The 21,510-nt window shown below is 42.3% G+C and overlaps 1 protein-coding gene across 2 annotated transcripts in view; it reads left to right on the forward strand.

Annotated features, from left to right (window-relative positions):
• The window catches only part of ankrd28b (ankyrin repeat domain 28b), a 47,960-nt gene extending 33,518 nt beyond the window's left edge, over positions 1-14,442 (forward strand). For both annotated transcript variants that reach the window (XM_080752159.1, XM_080752158.1), the window contains 9 exons: positions 3,534-3,651; positions 4,240-4,459; positions 6,565-6,652; positions 8,023-8,106; positions 10,093-10,238; positions 11,581-11,663; positions 12,465-12,547; positions 12,718-12,809; positions 13,763-14,442. In XM_080752159.1, the coding sequence (XP_080608285.1) occupies positions 3,534-3,651; positions 4,240-4,459; positions 6,565-6,652; positions 8,023-8,106; positions 10,093-10,238; positions 11,581-11,663; positions 12,465-12,547; positions 12,718-12,809; positions 13,763-14,049 (1,201 nt within the window). In that variant the 3' untranslated portion in view covers positions 14,050-14,442. The remainder of the gene's footprint in view (positions 1-3,533; positions 3,652-4,239; positions 4,460-6,564; positions 6,653-8,022; positions 8,107-10,092; positions 10,239-11,580; positions 11,664-12,464; positions 12,548-12,717; positions 12,810-13,762) is intronic.
• Positions 14,443-21,510: the final 7,068 nt, after the last annotated feature.

A 21,510-nucleotide genomic window follows, 5' to 3' on the forward strand; every position in this document is an offset into this window, starting at 1 on the left:
AGGGCTATGTGAATGATAATGCGCATGGAGCTGTGCTATGTCTCAGGCAATGGCCCTGAGCTGAGGAGTGGGAGCTCGGCTCTAAGGCCTACGCATCTTCCTTATATTCATGAAGTGTGTAGCTCAAGCTGCCAGGAAGATCATCCTCTGGAGTCAGCTGTGGCATTGGAGGAGTAGGCACTTAAACATCCTCCAAAGGTAAACAGGTTGGCGGGCAACGGCCCTCATGTAAGCCAACTCAGCAAATAGCCAATCCAACATGGTTGAAGTCAGACCTTTTCTTCCTGGTACACAGGGCAGAGGTCATGGCCGGCATCCGGCTGGGGAGGAGCCTCACACGAGGTGCAAAAGAGCTCTCCGTTGTGGTGGCACCGGTTTCTCTGCACCGGAAAACACACACCAGTCCCAGCTAGCCCAGAGCGCGGACGCCACTGGTTGCTAGACAATATTGACCATACGCTGGAGGGAGGGAGCGTGTAACGCTGCCTGTACCAGCAAAGGCCATAATTTGAGCAGGATAGACAACTCTTCAGCTTACCAGAGCGTGAACGTCACTGTTAGCTGGAACGTCGACATTAGTTAGACTGTAGAACCTGTATGGTGGGGGAGGAGCGCGTACGCTACCTGTACCACCAGCAGTTGCCCACTCATAAACAACCGGCTTGTAATAGCCGTTAATCAAAATATGCTACCATACATCTTTCTTTCAATGCTTTAAATGCTTATTGTTGCACTGCTTGAGATTTACAAGTTAAGTGCATTAAAAAACCAGAGCGTGAAATCTGCTCTTAACTGGACTGTGAAACTTGTATGCTAAGTGGAGAGGTAGCGTAGGCTGCCTGCACCAGCAGAGGCTGTTAGTTGGTCTGTGGACCACTTGCTGGGGGGAAGGAGCGCTTACGCTGCCTGCACCAGCAGAGGCTACTGTTGCCTAGAACATGTCTCAACAAAGATTATAAATATATATTACTTAAATGTAACAATAGACTACTTGTAGCTAGCTACACAGTAGATTAGCTGCAGTAGAGGCCATAAGCTGGGGGGAGGGAGCGCTCACGCTGCCTGCACCAGCAGAGGCCGTTGGTTTGGTCTGAAGACAACCTACTGGGGGAAGGGAGCGCTCATGCTGCCTGCACCAGCAGAGGCAGTCATTGCCGAAAATTGTATGTCAACCAAAAAGTTATATAAAAATATAAAATATAAAGTTAGGCTATGGAGTACCAGTAGCTAGCTACCAAGTAGGCTAGCTGCAGCAGATGCCGTAAGCTGGGGGGAGTGGGCGCTCACGCCGACTGCACCAGCAGAGGCTAATATAACCAGGTTGTAATTAGAAATATAAATTCTTAGATTAGGCAAAATATACTAGTAGCTAGTTATACAGAAAGCTAGCTACAGCAGATGCCGTAAGCTGGGGGGAGAGGGCGCTCACACCACCTGCACCAGCAAAAATTTTAATTAGAGCATTTAGTCGGCTCTTCAGATAATCAGGACTGTTAACTGGAATACCGCCGTGCTGTTAGTTGGAGCCTGTTTGGTGTGAGAGGAGGAGCGTGTACGCTACCTGTACCACCAACAAAAGCTAACTAATAAACAACCAGCTTACAACCTTCAATAAAGGTTTGGATGCTGCCATCTATGTAGCAGTGTGAGATGCTTCTTATGCCAATGTTTATTGTAGCACTTTGAAATCTATCCAAATGTAAAGTTGTTTACTATGCAACTTACAAACAACCAGCTTATCATCACCCTCAATAAAGGGTTGGATGCTGCCATTTATACAGCAGCATGAAATGCTTCCTTTGAAAGCTATCCAACGTCAAGTTGGTTTATTATTATAAGAAAACGGCAAGTAAACACAGCTTAATATTGACAATTGTCAATTCTTGTTATGCTTGCATTTACCAGTACAAGCTAATCAAATAGCAAACTAACAGCACTACTTCCAAACACGCTAGTCGTAGTAGTCTGAGTTACAGATTCATGCTGGGATGAGAGAGCGTTATGCAATCTACACCAGCCAAAAGTTTACAATAAAGTTTTGGAAATTAAGCTACGAACGAACTACTGGTAACACCACCAGTAATGGGCACATGCTGTGTGGAGGCGCGCGCACGCTGCCCGTATCAGCACTCAGCAGTGGCTAATAAACAAAACAAGCTATATACAATATAGTTAAGAGTTTGAGCTACTTGTAGCTCCACTTTACCAAGTACAAACTATCGGTAGCTACGATCAATCAATTATCAATAGAGACCAATTTGCTGAGGGAGTTCGCTGCCTGCCCTGTAGGCGATATTCATATCGTAGGAGACGGTGCTGTACCAGCTGGCTAATAACAAGACAACTATACAAAATAGCTATTTACGAAAGCTTGAAGCAAGCTTGAACGCTGCCAAAAGCTATTGGACAATGTCTACCAAAAACCCATAGTAAGTAGGCCGTCATGCTGTGAGCAGGAACGGCTATCGTTTATAGCAAGGCTATTTAGAAGCGTGCCACAGATAAACACATCCCTATCCCGGGGAGAGGGAGCGCATAGCCAGCTGTTTAGCGAAAAGGCTAAACGAGTTTGCACACCGCTAAACTCTGTGATATAACCAGAAAGTGAAACAAAAAAGAAACAATTCGCTATAAACAGCGTGTTTTAGCAACAAGGAAAGTAATAATAGTCTGTATCCTTGATAATGGTAGAAACGGAGCGCTAACGTTCCGTTCACAGCAAACGAGAGTCTCGTATTGGAGGGAGGCAGCGCCCGCAGCCTTTCGCAACAGAGCAGTTTATTCTCTTATACAGACAAACACAATGTAATTTGAACCTCATCTTAGTGCGGACATTACCGCTAACAACAGTAACCTACCTCCTGTCCGGAGAGTTAAGACCCTCGTCAGCTGGGAAAGAGATCGGACGCTTTCGCGTCCACGTGAAATAAACTCCGTTCATAGAGGAGATAATAAGTCGCAGTTCCTGGAGGGCGAACTCTCGCTACCCCGACCGAAATGGCCACGGAACTACTAGCGACTTCAATAAGGTAGGTTGCATAATAATGCATCGTATACTGATGCATATAGTAGCTCAATGCAGAGCTTACAAACGAAACTCGGCGCGCGAGAAGAAAAGAGGAAATGATCCGTTGGATAACCCCGGATGATATACCCTCGGTGGGGTCATCCAGGGGTCACAAGTGACTTTGTTGATATTAATACTCGAACTGCGCATGCGCGAAGGGAATATTCAGTGCTTTAAGCACCGCCTCTGGCGGTCAGCAGGGATGAAATAGAATACTTGATGGCATCATAATGACTGAATTTGCACTTGTTTGCATGGTGGAAATTTTTTCCTAATGTTTTAGTTTCATTTTTATTTGTAGATGAAATTATCAATATATTTAGTTTTATTAATTTTTCATATAGATTTTGTCACTGGAAAAAGTCGACGAACATTTTTTCTCAAAGTTTTAGTCAATGAAATGAACACTGGTTGATTTTGAGCCGAGAGCTTTACATTTAGCGCGCGTGTGTGTGTTTGTGTGCAGAACTCCTCTCATGCTGTCGGTGCTGAGTGGCCACACAGACTGTGTGTATTCTCTGCTCAACAAGGGAGCCAACGTTGAAGCCAAAGACAGATGGGGAAGGACCGCTCTGCACAGAGGAGTAAGATCACCTCTTCACTGTTCTTAAAGTGATAGTTGACCCCCAAAATGACAATTACTCACCCCATGCAGACTTGAATTCATACATTTTTTGTTTTAGTTTTTGTCGCATTACTAAGACAATGTGAGGAGACGCTGGGTGTCACCATAGGAAACAAAGCAGGCTCTTTGTGTCTCCATTTGGAATCCTCAAATTATTGGCTTAGGAATACGACAAAAACAAAAGAATATCCATGGGGCTGAGAAATCGAAAAAAGTAATTTTTTGGGGGGTGAACTATCCCTTTAACATTAACTGATGGTTGACTATGTGAAATTCATTCTGTATGTGTGTGTATAATAGTAATTTACTATACTTGTAAGGACTGTCTGCAGTAAAAAAAAAAAAAAAAGAATGACCGCGTGTCGCAGGTTTGAATCCCTTTCCCAATGACCTTTGCTGCGTGTCACTCCCCATCTCTCTCCCCATTTCTTGTCAGCCTACTGTCCTATCAGTAAAATAATAATGGCATTCATAAAATCTGCATCCTAAAGTGTGTGTGTGTGCGTGTGCGTGTGCGTGCGTGCGTGTGTGTGTGTGTGTGTGTCAGTCGGTGACGGGCCACGAGGAGTGCGTGGACGCCCTGCTGCAGCACAGTGCCAGCCTGCTGGTGAGGGACTGTGGTGGCAGGACCCCGGTGCACCTGGCGGCGGCCTGCGGGCACATCGGGGTGCTGGGGGGGCTGCTGCACGCCGCCCAGTCCCTGGACACGCTGCCCACGCTCACCGACAACCACGGATACACCCCGCTGCACTGGGCCTGCTACAACGGTAACGCACACACTGCTGTGGATTTTGACTGCACATTTTGATGGGGATTTTACTCTTGGTTTCAAGCAGAAGATAGCCGGTCTACATTAATGGCAGTTGCAAGGAGTTGGTGGTGTTGACTGTGGTGTGTCCTTAAAACTGTTTTGTTGCAAGGAGTTGCGACTAGTTGCTTTGGTGTGGTTTGGGCTTTAGTGTTAGTCTTAGAATAACATACCTTTTACTTTTAGTCCTATTTTAGTATTTATCTGAAATAGTTTGAGCTCATTTTGATGGTGATTTTACTCTTGGTTTCATGAAGAAAATAGCCGGTCTACAAGCTCACAACGCGTTGGAGTGCAACGCTGCATTGTGAGCTTGTAGATCTGCTATGTTCAGTCGCGCAACCAAACATAAAACGAGTTGTCTTTTACTTCTTCTGGATTTCTTCTCCACTAGTCCCTCCCTAACATTTTAATGTAGTTTTTATTTGTTGATGACATTGTCAATATATTTAGTCTTAGTTTTAGTCATCATAGCTTCGTTTTTGTAAAGGTAGTCGAGCATTTTTCGTCATAGTTGTAGTCAACAAAATCAACACTCACACAACAAAGCTTTTTACATTATCTCGTCTTTGTCGGGTGGAAGCCTCATTATGTCCAAAACTGTTACTTTCCAGGGTTCAAATAAAAATGTAAAAACTGCAAAAGTAGCAGATCGGCGAGATCGAAACGCGTCGGTTCCTGGCACATTTGGATAAGTGTTCATTTTGACGCAAATTCTGATTTAGTCTTAACACCAATGATTCGCAGAGCAACTAAACGGTTGCATTCAACTACATGCAACCATTATCCACAATGGCAGTTGGAAGGAGTTGACGTGGTGTGGAGTGTCCTTAAAACTGTTTTGTTGCAAGGAGTTGCGACTAGTTGCTTTGGTGTGGTTTGGGCTTTAGTGTTAGTCTTAGAATAACATACCTTTTACTTTTAGTCCTATTGTAGTGATCTGAAATAGTTTGAGCTCATAGTTCTGCTACGTTTGATGCTTTTGTGTGACGCCGTGGTAGGATCAAGTAGGGTGTTGAATTACGGGGGAAAAAAAGTTTATGTAGAAAAGAGGTTTATGCCAGGCAACAACGATATACAGAGTTCACAAACTACTCCATGCCCAGTTTGGTACTGCCAAGATCAGCATAATGGGAAACTTGTCTGTCTTCATCCAGGAAATGAGACCGTTTAGCCCGTGTGATATCTAAATGTAACGGCAATCTGGCAAGTCCCGGAAAAGACGTGCTGTGATTGGCCAGGCGTCATTTGAGTGGCAGCCTCGCAAGGCTTTTCCTCCCCTACTAATACAGACAGAATGCCGTTCCCAGCACCTGCCTCCGTGGCTTAGTGGATTGGTCTCTGTAGCCCGTATCAGAGTGTACGGTGGAGAGCTATCCACCGGTGGAAAGCTTTCCACCTCAAGTCAGAAAATAAGTGCAGGACATCATAGTCACGGCCCACGGTGAAGTCCTTTACCGTCTAGACCGGTTCAGGTCGACCAATCAGTGAACGGGGTGTAGAGCCTGTCTGTCTGATAGTAAAAACAGAGAGATGTGTTGGGACTCACGGTGGAAAGCTCTACACCGTGAGGAATGATGTAACGTTGTAGTTTCATGGCTCAAAAAGACTCGAAAAGACTACACCGCGGTGTAAAGCCTTCCACCGCCCAGGCGACTATGATGCCGGCTTAAGACTCCAATCCATGCGCCCGGGTTCGTATCCCGGTCGTGCCACTTTTTCTGGCTACACCCCACGGAGGTTAGGGTTAGGGGTAGAGTTGGGTTGTCTAAAAGATAACATGTAGACATAGTGACAATGCGGCTCAAAGGGACTGCTGCAGGCCAATCACACGCTGCCAGGGTGGGGCTTGCCAGATAGCCGTTACGAGAAAAAGTGTTCAAATGTTTATTTTCTACTTTTGTGGTTATAATTTGGAAACATGAACCACGTGAATCTGAACCACACTACGAGCGGCGTTTTGGAGTTTATGAACGGATTTGTGATGCTGCTTCGGTCTCTGATTTACTTTACGCTTCATTTCTGCATTCTTTATTTAGAAATGAGAATTCTCTTGTTTTCCAGGTCATGATACGTGTGTGGAGGTCCTGCTGGAACAGGAAGTCTTCCACAAGAGCGAGGGGAACGCCTTCAGCCCGCTGCACTGTGCTGTGTAAGATCTACACTATTATACCGTAACAATCACGTCTAACTATTAACCCATTTAGGCCTAGAATTATTGATTGCTTTAACCGGTGAAAAATAGCAGATATACAAGCTCACAGCGCGGCACCGAGTGCCGCGCTGCGAGCTTGTAGATCTGCTATTTTTGAAAAAGTCGTGAAAATGTGTGCAAATCTTTGAATATATGTATTTTTAGAGCGAACGTTTGTAACTCAAATTTTGCTTCTGGGTGGTCCCTGGAACTAGATATTTTGAGATGGGGGTCCATGGCCAAATACATATCATTTTGGGTGTCCTTCTCATGAAAAAGTTTGAGAACCTCTGACATAGTAGTCTCTCAAGAACAGACTAACTGAGCTCCAGTTAAGTGAAAAGGACCTTTTCTTTGACGATGGCTAGCCAGATTGCTGACATAGAAGCATAGGTTTTTCAAAAAACCTTAGAAGGATTCAAAAGACACTTATAGAATCGTTCAAAATTCAAATTTTCACGATAGATAAAGCATAAAATAATAATACACCATAATGTGTACCCGTTCTGATTAATTTACTGATTGTCTGTTCATCCACTGTCTGTCGTCTGTCCACATGCTGACCTCACTGATACTAAACAGTGTCACCACCATGGTATCATCTGCTTGCTGAAACAATGACATCACTGACTGACATCACAGAACACCATATATGGGCATAAACGGGTGAAACAGTCTGCATGCTGACATCACTGATATTGAACAGTGTTGCAACCATGGTAACAGCCACATGCTGAAACAATGCCCAAATTAATGTTTGTCTGACATGATGAAACAAGTGACCAAATTTGGAGATGACTGACATCACTACAGTGCCCAAATTTGGAGATGACATCACAGACTGGCCTGGACGCGGAACACCATATTTGGGCATAAAAGAGAGACGGACAGACAGAGATAAGATATCTCCATATAATGTATGTGCATGGAAGGGACACAGAAAGACAGACGGATACACAACTGGACGTCAATGGTGACTGTTCTGCCCAACGGGCACCGATCTGGGTTCTCCAACATTACTTCTGAGACTCCTCAGGGACATTCAATCCCTCATATACTGTGCACACCCCTGGGCACAGGACTAGTCAGTGTTCATTTTGGACTTAGTCTTAAAGTACCAAAAGTAGAACGTACTCATTGTGCAGAATGTCTCATTTCACAAGTTTTCCAAAAAAAAAAAGAAAATAGCAGATCTACGTTTCGACACATTGTAAGCTTCTTGTAGATCGGCTATTTTCAAATGGCCAAAGTGTATATATGTGTTTATATGTTGCTTGGTATGGATGGCTTAGCTTAGACTGTAAGTGTATATTTTCTGTGCTCTGCAGAATCCATGACAATGAAGGTGCTGCAGAGATGCTGATAGACACGCTGGGACCAGCTATCGTCAACACCACGGATAGTAAAAACAGGTCCGTAATATTACACATTACAACACTAAACCTCTGCAGTATGAACAGTGAACACACTGGACATTTTGCTCACACCATGGCTCATGTTTGTGATCTACAGCACTGCTTCCTAAACGTTTTAGCTCGAAACCCCAAAAGAGAAATGTTATGTCTCCCCAGGACCCAAACTAGTGAGAATGGACGATGAACAGCCCACAACATGTCGCCGTGTTCTTTAGAAAAACTTTTGAATTATTTTTAAAGTTGTACCATGTAACTTTTTTTATAAAACAAATCTTAAGATTGTCCTAACTGTTAAATCGCTAAAGTTTTAGAACACCCACTCCGTTATTTTCAGCTTCTGAAGCCTTCTCTTTATATGTTTTCTATGATCCTGGCCGTGGACCGGATTTCGCGCCAAAATGACGTAATCTGCATCATCTGTATACGTTGTGTATACGTTGCCCAATCACATCGCCGATCATGCACACATGGTACACTACCGGCCAATCACAGCTTATCTGCTCTGGTCTCCAGGAAGCGCCTCCGCTTGGCTACAGTGTTTACCATGGTGAAGGATTTTAACCTCTTAATCCACAAATCCTGGCCAGAAAATTACGTTCTACCCCTCCACGGATTACTATCGGTCGCGGTGGTTTGCGGCGCCGCTCCGGTGGTCCGCGGCGGTGGTCCGCGATGACTCCGGCCGAAAAACGGCCGAAAAAAGCAATACCGCTACTGACCACTAGTTGAACTTACACAGTATAGCTTTAAGTTATGAAAAAGTGGGAATTTTCAAAATAATCTTTTGAAATAATAAATGCAAATTTACAAAATGTACGAAGCAAAACATAAAGGGGCATTTACTCGACCACTAAAACTCTTTACTCAACCCACATAATGGGTCCCGACCCATTGTTTGGGAAACAGTGATTTACAGTATACATCCAACTTTGAAAACGAAGGAAATTGCAAATGCAAACTTCACTAAACACAAAGTGTGTTGGGTCCGCAGACATTTGCATATCAATTTTTGGGGGTCCTCGGCACAAAAGAAGTTTGAGAACCACTGCCCTACAAGTAGGGATGATGGTTGTTAGTTTTTATTGATAATGAGCACCTTATTGAGCCGGGCTTTTATCGAGCCCATCGCGTTTTTGTGGAAAGATGTGAGACGACAAATTCTGAACAGAACTGGTATCTTTTTTCATTGGCCAGTTGTTGTGACTGAGTTTGTGGCTGACCACCATCTATGAAGATGACAATTGGCAAAAGTAACAAATATTATCATTAAAGGAGTAGTTCACCACTTTTCAACCTGTCTTCATATAATAGGTCCTCACTAATGTTCATGATAAAATATCACAAGTTTTCTCTACTCAGTCCAAGTCTCCTATGAGAGCTGTGGGAAGTTCAGAATCCATCGTCTTGTGACATCATCATTTTCCAAAAAAAAAAAACAAAAAAAAAAAATATATATTTTTGAAAAAAATATTTAGATTTTTATTATCGCGAGAACAATGGCTTTCACTTTAAAATTGCAACTTTTCAGGAATAGAAAGCCTGCAGTTTCTATAAGCTGGATTGGCAATCGATGATGTCACAAGACGATGGGTTTCTGACCTGCCCACAACCCTCCTCTGAGAAAAAATAAAATAAAAAAGCTATTTTTGAGTGAGGACCAATTATATGAACATAGGTTGAAAAGTGATGGAGTGCCCCTTTAAATATCATTAAAACAATATTTCATTTCTGTGCAATAAGTGTTAAATGCCTTTATATTATGAATAGTACTGTAATGATTTCTTGATCGCCTCTTGTCTTGATTGTTTAAACATGACATCATGGTCCACTATGCTCGATAACAGGCTTGATAAGCCCAAAGCTTATTGATACCAGGTACTCAATAAATGTGTTATCGAGTTTGTAGCGGGCCATTGTTTCGTGCTCCATCCCTACCTTCAAGTGCCATCAAATGAGTGTTTTGACCAATCGTGTCTCTTCCAGGACGCCGCTGCATGCGGCCGCCTTCACGGACCACGTGGAATGTCTGCAGCTGCTGCTCAGTCACAACGCCCAGGTCAACAGCACCGACGCCACGGGGAAAACCCCTCTGATGATGGCAGCCCAGAACGGACAGACCAACGCTGTCGGTGAGAACACACAAACCATTTTTCTATCACGTGTTTGGACTAAGCGATATTATCGTTTATCGTGATAAAAAAACACTCATGATAATCGTATAGTGGAGATTTAACTTTATCGTGACTGGAATCAATTCAACTTTTATTTGCCGAGTGCCTATCCAGTACCATTAAACGTGCTTATACTATACTTCTTGAAAGTCTTTTTCTCTACCAAATCTCTTTGCCTAAAAATAACCGATCTACAAGCTAATCTCTTTGCGATGTACAAGCTCACAACGCGCGTTGTGAGCTTGTAGATCTGCTATTTTGAGCAAATGTTCCGCCCCAGGATAATGGATGTTGGGAATATTTTGATTATCGCGATAATATCGTAGATTGCGATTTCTTTGTTCACAATAATAGTGATATGATATTTTCTTCTTTTTTTTAAAGATTTGTTTTTGGGCTTTTATGCCTTTATTGATAGGACAGTAGATTGACAGGAAATGGGGGAGAGATGGGGAGTGACATGCCGCAAATGTCGTCCTGATTGGGAATCGACACCGCCAGGCATCCATGCCTACGTATGTGGCAATGCCTAAGTGGTATGTGCCCGGACCAGTAGGCCAGCGGGCACCCCGTGATATGACATTTTCATATCGTCCTATCCCTAGTTTTTGACTCTTGAAAGTCATATTCAAGCCAGGCATTGAGGATAAGGACAAATCAACATACTCCACACCACACCCCTATGTATACTGCTCTACAAAGCCAAAGTGTTTTTTTGCACACACCAACTTATTTGTGTATCCCCAAAGGTCAAATTAGCCTTTGTGCTTTTGGGGAATACACAATTACCTCAAGAACAGATATACACTCAGTTTAATATCACTTATATGCTGATATCTCATTTGTATGACCAGTTGGAACACTTTTAAACCAATCTTTCGGTCAAAATAAATGTGTAGTTACTGCACTGGCTATAGCTCTGCCATGATCAAGCACAGAATGAAGTTTAAAGTTTTTAAATTGGTATTATTTCAACACATATTGAACAACATTTTGGATGCATTTGTGTGGCCCTCATGGCCTTCCATATTGATGATCTGGTTGAACATTTTGAGTTTCCTTGATTCTTTCAAAACTTTCCAAAAGTCCAAATGACCAAAAGACTTTCACCCAACGTTGGTGGGTGAACGATGTTGATTTCCTACCCTGCAGCAATCAGCACTTAGAACTACAACTACACATTGACCAGGTTTATTCTCTCAGATTCTGTGTTTTTGGCATGTTGGTAAATGAATCATGGTCTGTCTGTCTGTCTGTCTGTCTGTCTGTCTGTCTGTCTGTCTGTCTGTCTGTGTCTCAGAGCTGTTGGTCAGCAGTGCAAAAGCAGATCTCACACTGCAGGACGCAGCCAAGAACACTGCCCTTCACCTGGCCTGCAGCAAGGTATGGACTTCCACATTTACCGTTATGGTAGCACTGTTTGCTTTATCTACAGCAGGGCTGCCCACACTTTTTTTGACGTGAGATCTACTTTTAAAATGACTAGCTCAGCATGATCTACCCATCCACAATGTTTTAGCTGAGGGCCTGAGGGAGGCTTTGGAATAGCAGCACTGGCGTTACATTTTAGGTGGAAATAAATGGGAAATACTGGGGAAAATGTCTTCATCCCATTCTGTATGGAAGTGGTACGGTAGGTTTTGGGGTTCTTTGTAATGCTACTAACTCTTAAGTATTACATTGGAGGTTTGCCTACTTTAGAAGCCATGAAGGGAGCTGACAGGCCCTTCTTGATGTCATATTGACATATATTTTATATTTTAATTATATGTTTTTAGAGACATGTCATGGGGTCTACCTGCACACCCTTGGTGATCTACTGGTAGATCACAATCTACCTTTTGGGCACCCCTGGTCTACACCATCTGGTATTTGGGTTGAGCAGCATTTTTTAATTGATAACACATAATGCTGAATTATCTTTTCTTGGTGGACAGATTTGATAGATTGGTAGGACGTTGAATATTTGAATAATAGGAATATAATAAATCGACTTTCATTTTGGTCACTTACATAGTTTTGTTGTCCCGTCACAGAGTTGGATTGAGGTGGTCCACAGGTCTGTGTCTGCCCCTCGGGCTGTACGATGCCTATGTTTGTTTATGATGTAATGGATTAACCTGTTTGGTACTTAATCTAGTCTGTTCTAATTGAAGCTGACTGTTTTGTTTTTAATGTTCACAGGGACATGAAACCAGTGCCTTGTTGATCTTAGAGAAGATCACAGACAGGAACCTCATCAATGCTACTAATGCAGCCTTACAGACGTACGTATGAACCATACCGACGCCATTGTTTCCCGTCTCAACATTGTGTTGTGTTACTTTTTGTCTCCACCAGGCCGAAAGGCATGGGTCTTGCTCTGTTAGTCCGTTTTGATCAAAATGGCTCAAATCATGATCTGCCAGCTCACAACACGTTGTTTTCCTCCCTCCAGGCCTCTCCATGTTGCTGCCAGAAATGGTCTCACTGTGGTGGTACAGGAACTGCTGGCCAAGGGAGCCAGTGTACTAGCTGTTGACGAGAACGGTGAGATTAACCACACCGCTTTGTTCAATTAGTTTGAATAGCCAATCTGCAAGCTCATATTGTGTCACAGTGTGAACTGTTATTCTCTGTGTAGAACTCAGGCTTTGCACCAAGATTATTATGGTTAACTAAAGCTGTAGAAATAACAAGAAGTAGAATTGGGGTAAAAAGACGACAATGTTTTAGTTAGCTTAGATAAAGCAAAAAAATTAATAAAATCATATAGAAAGTGAAATAAAAATAAACGCTTTACAAAAAGCTATAATTACAATTATTGTGGAGGAGAAAGAAAATAACAAAACAAAATAAATTAAATAGTTTGTGTCAGTGGTTCTCAATCTTTTTTTACTGCAGTACCCCCTTATACTGATTTCCGAAGCCAAGTCCCCTAACTCTGACTGCAGCAAAGTTTACATCAAAAGTCCAGTTCCAATGCCAATATATTCAAAATAAAACTAATAATGTCAAATAAACATTGCTTTCTATTCAATAACAGTTGTACTAGTCACGTTATTGATGTCATTTGGTTTAGAAATGTACAGATGAGCAACTCTTTCAATGTTTTATCATTAATCATAACAGTAAAAGACATATTCCCATTTTCTAGTTTTTATCACGTACCCCCTGCAGTACCCCTGCGTACCCCTAGGGGTACACGTACCCCCATTTGAGAAACACTGGTTTATGTCATGCAAGTCTAGGTTTCAGGTGGAAATTAATGTTAAATCTATCTTTCAATTTGTCAGTATCAATGTCAGTACTTTTTCTTTCATGGTATGTTTTTTTATTACGTAATGTTTTCGGCCCACTTTGAATTTCGGCCCGCTTTGTATCTCTCCCCCGACACATATCCCATGTAAAAAAAAACTAAAAACTACTCGAAAACAATAAAAACACATGAAAAACGCAAAGCTACTAAATACTAACCTTGCATCATCTCTCTCCCTCCCCAGGCTACACGCCGGCGCTGGCGTGCGCCCCCAACAAGGACGTGGCCGACTGCCTGGCCCTCATCCTGGCCACCATGATGCCCGTGTCCCCCTGCCCCCCCTCCTTCGGTGCCATCAACCACTACACCACCACCACCACCAGCAGCAGCACCAGCAGCACCACCAGCCCCTCCAAGAGCCTGGCCGCCCTGCGCGGCCACCACACCTCCTACTGCAGCTTCAACAACGTCAGCCACCACACCCACTACAAGGACGAGGAGCTCAACGACTCCGACTCAGAGACCTACTGAGGAGAGGACCTCCCCACACACACACACTCTCTCTCACACACACACACACACACACACACACACACACACACACACACACACACACACTCTCTCACACACACACGTTCATATTACTATACTTTTGGGGGACGTAAAAATGTGTAACCCTAACCTCAAAAGCCTCAATTAGCCAGTGGAACCAGTCTAGCCTGGCGTTGCTCATACTAATTCCTCACTGTGTATCGGATATTAGTCTGGACTCGCGAGCAGAGTTTTCATTTCCAAGGGGTGGGTTAAAAATAAATGGCTCTGGACATGATTGGTTAGACCAGACCAATGCTGGGCCCTGATTCTCTCCCCACATTTTTGGGGGAGAGGAAATGGATTCACAATTGAGCGGGGCCAGACCCATTATTCGCCAAGGGCAAGTTTTCTTTGACCAGGCGGATTGGTCTGGTTCCAGGCTAGAACCAGTCCAGTTTCTTAGTGAGACGGACTTGAGTTACAACTGTACTGCTCGGACCACTTTTTTTTGTTTCTCTACACCAAATGCCAAAAACAGCAGATCTACAAGCTCAAAACGTGTCGCAATGCGACACGTTTTGAGCTTGTAGATCTGCTGTTTTTTGGCGAATGTGCCCACCCCCAGAACAGGCTGAATGCTGGAGTTCCAAGTGGTTTAAGGGCCGTACAGTAGTTCTAGAAAAGAAAAACTTCCCTCCACTTAGAGTCACACACTATAACAAAAACAATGTGAACAAGTTGTACCATTAAAGGGCTAGATTTGAACCACCCTTAACACCCAGTTGTGCACTGGTGTCACTCATAACTCTATGCCTAACCTCTAAATGTCTAATCTTTTCCTAATTGTAAACCTAATTAGTTTTCATTTATCACAGTCTACTACATTTGTGGGGAGATTGGCCCCTCAGAAGTATAGTAAAACAAGTACACACACACACACACACACACACACACACACACACATACACATGCACAGTGTCTTAAAATCACCGCCGCCAGCTTGGAAGGGGGGGGCAGGATAGGAGACAAAGCCCACAAAAGGAGCCTTAAAGAATTCCCCCAAAACAACGTGAGACGTATGTAGGAGAGTTGAGGAAAAAGAAACAACCTCATCATCACCATGTTGTCCTTCTTCCCAGCAGCTACTGGACCTCCACTGGCCTCCCACTGCTGCTGCTGCTGCTGCATCTCTAGCCAGCCCAGAGGACCTCTGGCTATAGTATAGGGCATGGCAGTGACAGGCCTTTTCTGGTTCCATCCATCCAGACCACATTCATCTTTTCCCCATAGAGATTTCCCAAACTATGTCTATTCAGCCATTTAGGCCCGAACGCAAATCTGTGTCACTCTTTAGATTTGAACCACATTAACTATTATTTTATGCTTTAATTATTAAAGAAAATAGCAGATATACAAGCTTGCAGCGCAGCACTTAAAACCTTGGAAAAAACGTGAAAGGTCTTTGAATATTTTTGACTCTATAAAGGTATTCTAAATCAGTGGTTCTCAAACTTTTTCATGTCAAGGACCCCCAGAAGTATACGCTTTTGGCCGTGGACCCCCGGATCTCAAAATATGTTGTTCCAGGGACCACCTAGAAGCAAATATTTGAGAACAAATATTCACTTTTAAAAATATAGTCAAAGACGATTTTTTTCAAAAAATAGATCTACAAGCTCTCAGTATATCTGCTATTTTTCAATAGTTAAAGCATTAGATAATTCTAGGCCTAAATGGATTAATTATTTTAAGCCTAAAACCTATAGCCTTGTGTAGCCAGACTACATCACTGCGTGGATATGACCAACTATTTGGGGTGGGGAAATGGATTCACAATTGAGCGGGGCCAGTCCCAAATCCGCCAAGGGCCTATTTTCATTTTTGTATTTTCTTTATTTTATTTCTATTTTATTTTTTTATTTTCCACGGATTCTTTCGTCTGATTCCAGGCAATAGAACCTAGCCATCCAGGATCCTGGTGGATCATCATGACCAGGGTTCCCCAATAGGCGGCCCGCGGGCCATTTGCGGCCCGCGGGGGGGGCTACTGTCTGGCCCCCACCAACCCCAGTAATAATGGTGGTATAAGAGCAGCAACAACACTAGTATATCGACGTTGTCGGGTGGAAATCCCGTATCTCCAAATTTGTACGTTCTTTCGCAAATCATACAAGGCCGTCGCACAAAAGTAGTGAAAACAGCCGATCTACAAGCACACAACGCCTCGCACCGCGAGGCGTTGTGTGCTTGTAGATCGGCTGTTTTCACTAGTTTAAATACATTTTTAAATGATAAATGCAAAACGAATGGTTTTGGACATACAAGATTTTCACCCGACAACGACGATATCTGAACAGTCGCTGGAGCAGCGGGAACGCCACCGTTTGGCCCTCGACATAATTCGGCCCTTGGGGAAAACTAATTGGGGAACCCTGATCATGACCATAAAACATTTGATTCTGTGAATAAGAAGAACATTTTAAACTGCAAAACAAAGGGTATTTATTAAATATAGTATATCATATAGTTCTATATTTTTACAGAATCAAATGTTTTGTGGTCATGATTCACCATGATCCCGGGATGGCTTGATTCAAGGCTTAGAACAATTGATTTAAATATTTTTGGAAATGTCTCTGGGGAAAGATGAATGGGGTCTGGATGGATGGAAGGATAAAATGGCCGCCACCGCTATATGCCCTATACAGTAGAAACTGTACATCATCTCTACCGAGCCCAGCGGTCCTCTGGCTGTACGCTAGAAACTGCACCGGCGTCGGGGCAGTCGTGGGGGGGATCCCGTTCTTTCTTTTTTACGGCAATAAACACGATCAACGAAGGAGTAGCACTTCACTCAGAGCAAAACAGACCGAGGGACCAAACCGAAGGAGGCAGATACGTTTTCAGCCTGTTTTAAAACTGTAGAAGTGGATTGAATTTAGCTTTTGTTTTTCTCTTATTTTTAATGGAGGTGTAATTGATTGTTGATTGATTTTTTTTTTCAAGTGCCGAGTGGAGCAATGTGTCATAGCAGGTGCGTTCGGAAATTAAGTGTGTTCTGAGGGCTCTGGTGTTGACGTCGTAGAGCGCTCTGATATCATTCATTAACCAGCGTTGCTGCCGGTTTCATCTTTTAAAATGAATCCCATTTTATGAACATGATAATTACCTGTTTTGGTACACGCAGCACGCGTGTTGATTACTGTCTAGATCAGTGTGGTTCTCAAAGTGGGCTTCCTTGAGGAGGTCCCAAATGGACCCTTACAGGTCAGTAACTCAGAGTGTACAAATGCAACCACATGGACCCTTGTGGGTCCATTTGGCTACCTTTGCACACTCTCAATTAAGGGTCTCCTTGAAGTCTGTGAAGTACCAGAACTCTAGGGAGCATCAAACAAGCTGCAACCTTAATGAATTCTTCCTCCTGTTCAGATGCTTGGGAAGACCCGGCGTTTCCCTCAGTTTGGCCAGTGTGCGTTCTGACTGCTCCCAGAGAACAACACTTTGAACTTTCCAGCGGCAACGCTTCGGTTGCTGTGAACTTCAGAACGATCAGACGCCACCCGGGGTGCGCTCTAGTGCTCCCTGAGCCTCTATATCCGAACGCACCTCTAGTCTCAAGTGGGGTTTGATAGGCTGATATAATCGCACACTACAACACAACAGTCAGAAACGCACTTAAGCCCGATTAATGCTTTGTCGTACGCCGGTGTCACACGCCAGAAATGGTCGATTTACAAGCGCTGCGTTGCCAATCTGCTATTTCCGCCGTGCCACTCCACCGTACGACGTAGCGTAAATTAGGCGTTATCCTCCCAAGTCTGTAATCCATATGGGAGGCAGGGAGGGGAAATCATTTATTTTTTATGATCCGGAATTTTAATATTGCTCATAATGTCTTAAACGCCTCGTCCTTATAGTGGGGGGAAATCAAATCACAATTGCTGACCTGAATGATTTGAGAAAAGAAAGTTGCGTGCAGATTTAATTTCTAAGCCGATCCAACTTGTACTTGTTTTCCGTTCTATTTCTGTCATCATTTGGTGCCTTCATTTGTTACTGAGGAGAATACGAGAGCATACAGAAGGGCACTTAACATAACGGTAAAAAAAGAAGAAAACAGTTTTGCAAGGTTTTATAGTAAGCACTGATATGGAAGTGAGGCTTCATGCTTCACGAGGAGAAACACTGTAAGACCAGTTGAGGGCAGCATTTGATTTCTTTTTGAAACATGTTCCCTTTCCTTTTATTTTGCTCTTATTAATCGATATATGATGACAGGTTTTGCTTGCTTTAACTATTACATGAATGGACATGAAAACCACTTGATCCTAAATTTTTGAACATTGCCCCCTTCAGAACTCCCCTGGTTTCTCTCTTTGGACACGTTTTAACTGGAAAATATATGTAAAACGTTACCATACGTTTGCTAGAATGGCGGGGGAGAACTTTTGGTTTTTCTCCTTTTCTTTTAAGAGGGACGAAACTAGCATGTACATAAGAAATTGACTGTGAATTCATTGCTCCCCTGAATTCTTTCAGTACACGAGATTGCTGTATATTTTATGAGTAATAAATAAATGAGTTATGTTATTTAATAATGATCTGAGTCGTCCTTATGGAACAGTTTATAAAACCTGCCTATGGCATTTTGTAGGCCTATTGTATGACCAATGGGGTTTATACCAACTAAATAAGCACAACAACCAACAGATTTATAACACTGGTTCCCAAACACTGATCCAATTGTGGGTCATGGACACATTTTTATCCCTGTGTCCCTTAATTTTTGTTTGGTTTCCTTCATTCTGTTAATTATTTCAAAACATTATCAAAAATGTAATGTTTTTCTAACTAAAGGCACAAATAAATAAAATAAACCCTACGAAATTCCATCAATTAGAAAACAAATGATTAAGAAGTGAAAATAAGCCAATCTACCAGCTCACAAAGCGGCGCAAAGCAATGTGTTGTGAGCTTGTAATCTGCCAGTAATCTGTTTTCTAGTTTGGCCCCTCCATGTAAAATGTGCTTTTTTTTTTTACATTTAGGGTGAAAATAGCCTATTTAACAGAGGTTCCCACCTATCCTGGGATATTCAGCTATTTATATAGGTTACAAAGCTATTTACATAATAGACCTATATTATAATTATTGCTTTTCCCCATAACTTATTTTGCTATTTTTATCTTATACGTATTATTGTATGCACTGCACTCTGAGGAAGTTTGAGGTAGCCTGGCTACAATAACTTCGCTGTCGTTGAAAGTCATACAATGGAGTTATGTTTGATAGTCTGGCGACGACACCGTGTGGTGACTAGTGGCCATAACAAGTGTGTTTTAATAAACCTATAACGAGCTAGTAGCATACTTTGGAGCTCCTCTGCGCCTCTCGAAACCGCTGTTATAGGCTATTCATTAAAAAGCTCAGTTCGATTTGGATCCATAGATAACATTTAACCATAATGGGTGGTTTGTTTGTGTGTGCTAGAGTAGACATAATATAAAGGTTCTATCCCTTTAACCACGCGACGGACGTTACGTAACTTTTATCACGCCTCTGCGTCAACGTCAATGCGTCATTTCCTGCGCGCGGCAAACAATATCGGCGGGGGAAACAAACAGCGTGATCTCCACTCGAGTCTCAATTTATCGAGCATCGTTCAGACACGTTCAATTGTTTATATTGTGTCAAATATACCAGCGATTCGTGAATATATAGAATCCTCGATAGTGTGACTTAGTAGATGAGTGGATTCTGATCGTGGAAAAAAGGGGAAGTAATTCAAACTGCTGGACCCGCCATTTTATTCTAACGGTTAAAAGAAAGAGTTGGTAAAAAAGTTTTACCAGTAGCCTACTAATCTTTACGACGAATCCAACTGACCAGACTCACCACAATAGTAAGTGGATTATTATTTTTTCATTCATGCAAGTATTATTTTGTATTTACTATCCGTTTGAGGTCACGCAAGTTAATGCCAATACGGTTACGTCTTCTTTTTTCCCACAGTCTATTTATTAAAGTTTACATGTTCAACAGGATAAAGTTCTGTTAACGTCTGATTCAAAACGATCCGATCCGAACAGTAGTTTTTCAAAATGTAGATGCCTTTATTTTACATGGATGCCAATGAATGTTAGATTAATTGATTGCAATAGGAAATTTACAGTTTCATGATCACACAATGTGCCTTAGATGTATTTTATTTGACGAGACTTGATCAAATACATCTAGGATAGTCTTGATCCCAAGGTCAATTCAATGTCAGTGTAAAAGTCTACTGAACCACAACAATATAAGTTGTTGTAGTTATAATTTATTATGATATTATGATGATCAGTGCATCAACCGGGTCCACTATTGCTCTGCTTATGATTGCAAAAATCAACTTTTAATAGTTTTACATTGAAACACATTTTTTATAAAGGACAAAAGTCAAAATGCACACACTAGTCGTTAGGCTGCCTCTATTGTGGTCGAATGTGATGGATGGTTTGATGTAGGCTATAACATGTTTATAGTTCAGGTCACAGTACAGTCAAAGGTTATGCTATGAGGAAAACACAAAAAGACCCAGGGGGCTTGTTTCCCTTCCATTTGATCTCAGTTCAACATTAATACAGACAATACAGTACAAAATATAAGACAAAACATATTGGAAAATAAAGCTTAGTAGAATCATAAGCAGGGGCGGGGGGAAGAGTTGATCATTCATCTCCTTCTGATGTTATGCCAGAAGGTCTGTGTGCATGCATACCTGTATGTAGTAGGCCTACAGTGAGTATGTGTGTATTGTATTGTATTCAAATGATTATGAACACTAAGCAGTAAATATGAGCGGGTCTCCTTTTTCTCTCGTGCTGTATACAGTAGGCCTATTTAGTGCAGTGCTTCTGAAACATTTTTAAGCGGTGCTAACCGCTTCTACCTCTGGCTTTGTGTGAATGAGGGTCCGAATGAGCACGGAACTCCATGTACGGCCAGAATGGTCCATACAAGGAGATGTGCATCATGTCTGACATTGGAGGACCTAAGGGATGGACCTAGGGATGGGCGATATGACATTTGTGGACAAAGTTTATAATAACCAATATAATTATTGCTGTTATGGCCGATAATTAAATCCATACTGAAAAAGGCATATAAACAGTACATTGCATTTAAAACATGTGATGCGTCTTTATTCCAAAACTAGGGATGTAGTATTGCAACATTAACAGCTGAATGTAGTATTTTTATTTATATAAAAATTTTCCAACTTGTTGGCCATTTTGAAAGCTTTCCCAGAAAACACTGATAGAATGTGCCTTCATCATCATAAAACCCTTTTACATTTTTCAAACAATTATTACAAAATAAAGTATAGGCTAAAACGCTATTATTTTGGTTCGATACTAATATTGCATTTTAAGGCCAACATGGGCCGATGCCGATATGATGAGGACCCCCATC

The sequence above is a fragment of the Nannobrachium achirus genome, assembly GCF_963921795.1.
Source record: "Nannobrachium achirus genome assembly, chromosome: 2".
Taxonomy (NCBI): Eukaryota; Metazoa; Chordata; class Actinopteri; order Myctophiformes; family Myctophidae; genus Nannobrachium; species Nannobrachium achirus.